Source organism: Entelurus aequoreus, linkage group LG21 (genome assembly GCF_033978785.1).
Source record: "Entelurus aequoreus isolate RoL-2023_Sb linkage group LG21, RoL_Eaeq_v1.1, whole genome shotgun sequence".
Taxonomy (NCBI): domain Eukaryota; kingdom Metazoa; phylum Chordata; class Actinopteri; order Syngnathiformes; family Syngnathidae; genus Entelurus; species Entelurus aequoreus.
The window spans coordinates 25,358,412-25,364,411 of NC_084751.1; the positions used below are offsets into that span (position 1 = coordinate 25,358,412).

The following is a 6,000-nucleotide window of genomic DNA, read 5'->3' on the forward strand; positions in this document are numbered from 1 at the left end:
TTTGTTTAATGAACAATGAAGACTGCAAAGAAGAAAGTTGTAGGTGGGTTCGGTGTATTAGCGGCTGGCTGTAGCAACACAACCAGGAGGACTTTGACTTGGATAGCAGACGCGCTAGCCGACGCTAGCCGCCGACTGCACGGATGATCGGGTGAAGTCCTTCGTCCTTCCGTCGATCGCTGGAACGCAGGTGAGCACGGGTGTTGATGAGCAGATGAGGGCTGGCTGGCGTAGGTGGAGCGCTAATGTTTTTATCATAGCTCTGTGAGGTCCCGTTGCTAAGTTAGCTTCAATGGCGTCGTTAGCAACAGCATTGTTAAGCTTCGCCAAGCTGGGAATTATTAACCGTGTATTTTCATGTCAATGGTTTAATAGTATTGTTGATCTTCTGTCAATCCTTCCAGTCAGGGATTTATTTATGTTGTTTCTATCTGCATTTGAGCCCGATGCTATCACGTTAGCTCAGTAGCTAAAGAGCTTCGCCGATGTATTGTCGTGGAGATAAAAGTCACTGTGAATGTCCATTTCGCGTTCTCAACTCTCATTTTCAAGAGGATATACTATCCGAGGTGGTTTAAAATACAAATCCGTGATCCACAATAGAAAAAGGAGAAAGTGTAAAATCCAATGAACCCTTGTACCTAAGTTACGGTCAGAGCGAAAAAAGATACGTCCTGCACTGCACTGTAGTCCTTTACTCTCACTTTCCTCATCCACGAATCTTTCAATCTCGCTCAAATTAATGGGGTAATCGTCGCTTTCTCGGTCCGAATCTCTCTCGCTACATTGTAAACAATGGGAAAATGTGAGGAGTCCTTCCTCCGGTGACGTCACGCTACTTCCGGTATAGGCAAGGCTTTTTTTTATCAGCGACCAAAAGTTGCGACCTTTATCGTTGTTGTTCTCTACTAAATCCTTCCAGCAAAAATATGGCAATATCGCGAAATGATCAAGTATGACACATAGAATGGATCTGCTATCCCCGTTTAAATTTTTAAAAAATCATTTCAGTAGGCCTTTAAATGATCATCCAAACTGATATATATATGTTTTGTGTAATTTCTTTTGGTCATTTGTTGTCCAAGTCCTCCTCAATTATTCTGCACAGCAACAAAAACCGAAAAGTTAAACACAAGATCACAATAATCATTAATAGAAGTAAACATTTTCAAATAACATGCAAATGTACGCAAAAAAACAGTAATAACTAATATCGGTATGTTGATGACACGTTTACAATACGTCATTAGTCCGGCCAGACATTAATATAACATAATTAAGTCAAGTTATTGCAGTCTAAAAAAGTAAATTAAAATATGTCAGGCTTTACTTGCAAACGTTGAGAAAAAAAAGCTCCAGGCACCAAGCTGTCTGCAATGGCCGGATATACGGCACTCCCTCCGGGTAAAGAGAGGAGGAAAGAGCACAGAGGACGCGCAACATTACGATAGCCGAGGTCTCATATTTAAACAAAAAAATATATCACTACTGTCACCCCTGCTTGACGTGTCTGCTTTTAGCTGGTTTAAATTAATAAACAAAGATATACTTGCAAATTATAGTCGCTCTTTCCGCTCCGCATAGAGCCGGCATGTTGAAAATATTTTTCAGAGTTGTGAGCGCAAAGGATCTCGGAATATGAAAGGACGCGAAGTGTACACGGACGCAACCTTTCTGCTACTGGGAGAAAAGGACACATTTGTCGGCCGCATTCGAAGGACACTTGGAACTTTTTTGAATTGGGACAATTAATTCCCACACAGCACCGATGACGTCAGCACCCCACAAATGCGCACTGCAAAGGATGCAGACAAGGAATTGGGACACAGGCTGAAAGGCGGTACCAGTAGGCACACCTGTTTCAGATATGCAATTAGGCCTAATATGCCAGCTGTGTGCTAGTAGTCAGTGCAGGTTCGTCTACTTTTCCTGTGACGCTCTTGTCATTCTTCCAACTAGCCAAGTAAGTTATCAAGCTTTTCCACATGCTTAGTGTTCTAGTTTTTTGCCTCCTATTGCCGTTCTTACTGCGTTGTCTCTTTTTGTATTTTTCCTTTTGCCTTGTGTATGAACAGTTCTATTAGCCACTGAGCTTCATTTTTTGCATTTTTTCCCTAGCCTTTTGCTCCACCTTTTGTTTGGACTCCTACCTTGTGGAATACTTTTTTGTGTATACCCTAAATGTATAAAAACTTATTAAATACTTTTGTGTAGTGATAGTCAGATGTGTAATAAAGTTCAAAAAAACAAAAGGTATATCCAATGAATAACTTTACTCAGATTATAGCAGGGTACAAACATGTGACGAACACTTTTACGACTCACCGCAAAACGTAACAACCACGCTAGCAGCGCACCTCCTTTACGGCAGCTGTCGCAACGTCCTTAAAGCAACAGCAGCACATACATATATATATGCAACGTATATGACATCTCCCTTTTTTTTTACTTTTGTTTTTCTTTCCAATGTTTTCGAAAACAAGATCACCTATCATCAATAATCAATCAATAATAATAATCAAGCAATATTCAATCTGCTCAGAACAACAAAGCAACAGCGGCATCAAAGCACAACATTTAACGTATCTGTTTCACATCCTTTTTTTTTTTTTTTAAGTCTCTCAATTTCACAGAGACAGTTTGACCACAGGTTTTATCAGTCTGCCTGAGCGTGTGTACAGTCCATCTTTTGCAGGAGGTGGACGGGCATTGAGTGTTGGTGAAACAGTGTCAGTAGTAATGACAGGGGAAGGCTGCTGTGTAGCAGTGTCATGTAGCTGTCCACCTGGAGGTAGAGTTGCTGTGTCTCCAGTTGGCTCAGGAACATGTTGCAGGTGACGATGGTTGCGTCTCAATGTCGCCCCCTGTTGAGTCTCGATGATGTATGATCTTGGCGTTGCGCAGTCAGCGGTGATGACAGCGGGTGTTCCCCAGGCGTGCTGATTGTCCAGTTTGACGCGGACAGGATCACCAGGTCTCAGCGACGGCAGGGGCTTTGCTCCATGTCGGAGGTTGAAGTAGAACACGTGTTTCTCATACTCCTCTGCATCTTTGCTCCTGACGGTTTTCAGGTTAGGCCATCTAGGAAGTAGGTTTTTCTCAAGTGTTGGAAGTGTTGTTTTTATCTTCCTGCCCATAAGCAGTTCAGCTGGGCTTGCACCAGTGGAGGTGCAGGGTGTAGAGCGGTAGCACATGAGAGTGAGTAGAGGATCTTTTTGTTTTAGAATAGTCTTTGCAATTTGGACTCCTCTCTCAGCATGTCCGTTTCCTTGTGGATGATGGGGACTTGAGGTAATGTGCTCACAGTCATACTCTCTAGCGAACTCTCGGAACTCCTCACATGTGAACTGGGGCCCATTATCACTAATTACTTGGTCTGGGCAACCAAATCTGGCAAATACTGCTTTTAGCTTCAACACCACCTGTGAGGCAGTGGTTGTAGGCATGTGGAGTATCTCGAGGAACCTGGAAAAGTAGTCTGACACGACGAGGTAAGTATGTTTGTTATGATCACATAATAAATGATAAATGGGTTATACTTGTATAGCGCTTTTCTACCTTCAAGGTACTCAAAGCGCTTTGACAGTATTTCCACATTTACCCATTCACACACACATTCACACACTGATGGCGGGAGCTGCCATGCAAGGCGCTAACCAGCAGCCATCAGAGGCAAAGGGTGAAGTGTCTTGCCCAAGGACACAACGAATGGACATAAGTCAATAGCAATTCTCTTCCAGGGCCTGTCAGGTAGAGGGGTCGAGATGAGGGGCTCTTTGCGCTGTGTGGGTCTCATCTCATGACAAATCTGACAGGTCTGGATTTTCTGCTTGATTTCAGCTGCGATGCCAGGCCACCACACTGAAGTGTTAGCCCGCTCTCTGCATTTTGACAGTCCTTGATGTCCATCATGGATTCGATCCAGGACATCTGCTTTTAGAGAGCTTGGGATTATCATGCGACTTCCTCTTGTGATGATTCCGTTGTACTCCGACAGTTCACTCCTTATAGGGTAATAGTCTCTGATGGCTAGTGCAACATCAGCCACATAGTCCGGCCATCCTGACTTGACACATTTAAGCACCATCTGCAAGTTGCTGTCAGCTGCTGTGGCTGCTCTTATGGTCCCAAGCTTTTGTGGTGTAGCTGGCATGTTGTCAACAACGGCTGCAATATAACATTCCACATCTGAGTGAGTGTCGGTCACCTCTGTCACGTTCTGCAGTGGACTACGCGACAGAGTGTCCGCTACAGTCAAAGTCTTTCCTGGTGCATATTCGGCGGTTGGCTTGAATCTCAGTCTCATTAACAGTCTCTGGCACCGTATCGGAACATTATCCAAATCTTTCTTGTTCATTAGCGGCACCAAGGACTTGTGATCAGTGACTAGCCTAAAGTTCTCAAGGCCCACAATGTACTTCTCAAACCTTTCACATGCCCAGACGCTTGCCAGGCACTCCTTTTCGATCTGGGCGTATCTGGTTTCCGCCTCAGACGTGAGCAATAAGCGACTGGCTTCCAGTCTCCATCGTGTAGTTGCAGCAGCACTCCGCCGATGCCGTAGCTACTAGCATCAGCCGACACTGTTGTAGGTCGATTCACGCAGAACTTTAGAACTGGAGAAGTAGACAGGATGTCCTTGATGCGCTGGAACGCCTCATGCTGTGCATGGTCCCACGTCCATTCTGTTTGGGATCTCAACAGTTCATAAAGTGGCTGGCCCACTGTTGACAGATTTGGGATATATTTCCCCAGGAACGTGAACATTCCAAGGACACGTCTGAGTTCCTGTACGTTCTGTGGTGGTGGTAGCTCTCTGATGGCTTTGACTTTGTTGGGATCCGGTTTCACACCTGTTTTGTCGATCACCTGGCCAAGGAAGTTAAGTTGCTTCTGTCTGAACACACACTTGTCTCTATTTAGCTTAAGGCCAGCTGACTTGACTCTCTCCAGCACCTTTGTTAGATGCTGGTCGTGCTGTTGTGGAGTGTTTCCATACACCAGGATGTCATCCATGTAAGCAGCTACTCCATCCAAGCCATTCAGAGTCTCCGCCATTTTCCGTTGGAAGATTTCTGGAGCACTTGTGATGCCGAATGGGAGCCGCTTAAAAGAGTATCTCCCGAAGGGTGTTATGAAGGTAGTTAACTTACTGCTTTCGGGATCTAGGGGTATCTGCCAAAACCCTGAGGCAGCGTCTAGTGATGTAAACATTGTAGCGCCACTCAGCTTTGCAGTTATTTCCTCAGCAGTTGGGAGGACGTACCTCTCTCTCCTTACGGAATCGTTTAGACTCTTCAGGTCAACGCAGATGCGCACTTTGTTGTTCTTTCTTGCAACTGGTATCATCTGTGCACACCAGTCTGTAGGATCAGTCACTTTTTCAATTACAGCATTTTTCTCCATACGCAGTAGCTACTCTATGACCTTCGGTACCACTGCCGTATACACTGCATATGGCTCAGCATTGTCCTTTAAAAGTATTTTAACTGGGTCTGTTTTGAGAGTTCCATGTTCTCCAAATGCACTGTGCACTTCTTCAATGCGCTTCACCAGCCCCATTGCACATGCTGTGTCTCTGCCCAGCAGGTTGTTTGCAGTTAAGCTGCGGATGACATACACTGGGAATGAGTAGTGCTTCTCTTTGTACTTTGCATTAGCTTGAAACTTCCCCACACATATCAGCTGACCCCCAGGACTGCTCATTGGTGGGTGTGGAAGGGGCGTGGTCCACGCGTCGCCTGCTGTGCAGGAGCCGGCTGTGAAGCGGATGACAGGTGAGTGGATATCTCAGCTGGAACGAGTTATCTAATCACCTGTCTCTTTATTAGCAGCGTCGGAGAGCATGAGGGGGGCTGACGGGGAGTGGACGCATGACACACAGACTGCTGAAAAGCACTGGAAGAAAACAGAAAGAGAGACTGATAGAGAACATCAGCGACGGAGAAAAGAAAAACCATTTGATTCATGTAAATCCTCAGCCGAAGGGTGTCACGTGGT

At 45.2% G+C, this 6,000-nt stretch overlaps 2 protein-coding genes across 7 annotated transcripts in view; one reads left to right on the forward strand and one right to left on the reverse strand.

The window, feature by feature from the left end:
• LOC133638611 (uncharacterized) overlaps positions 1 to 4,357 on the reverse strand; it is a 79,906-nt gene extending 75,549 nt beyond the window's left edge. Inside the window, 2 exon segments of the mRNA XM_062031400.1 lie at positions 2,786 to 3,478; positions 3,694 to 4,357. Of these exon segments, the coding sequence (XP_061887384.1) occupies positions 2,786 to 3,478; positions 3,694 to 4,357 (1,357 nt within the window).
• LOC133638549 (CMP-N-acetylneuraminate-beta-galactosamide-alpha-2,3-sialyltransferase 1-like) overlaps positions 1 to 6,000 on the forward strand; it is a 143,222-nt gene that overhangs the window by 65,437 nt on the left and 71,785 nt on the right. Inside the window, exon 1 of one of the 6 annotated variants that reach the window (XM_062031266.1) lies at positions 1,877 to 1,963. The exons of the other annotated variants lie outside the window; for them this stretch is intronic. The gene's annotated coding sequence lies outside the window, so the exon portion shown is untranslated. Of the gene's footprint in view, positions 1 to 1,876; positions 1,964 to 6,000 lie in introns of those variants that run through there. 6 annotated transcript variants of the gene reach the window in all.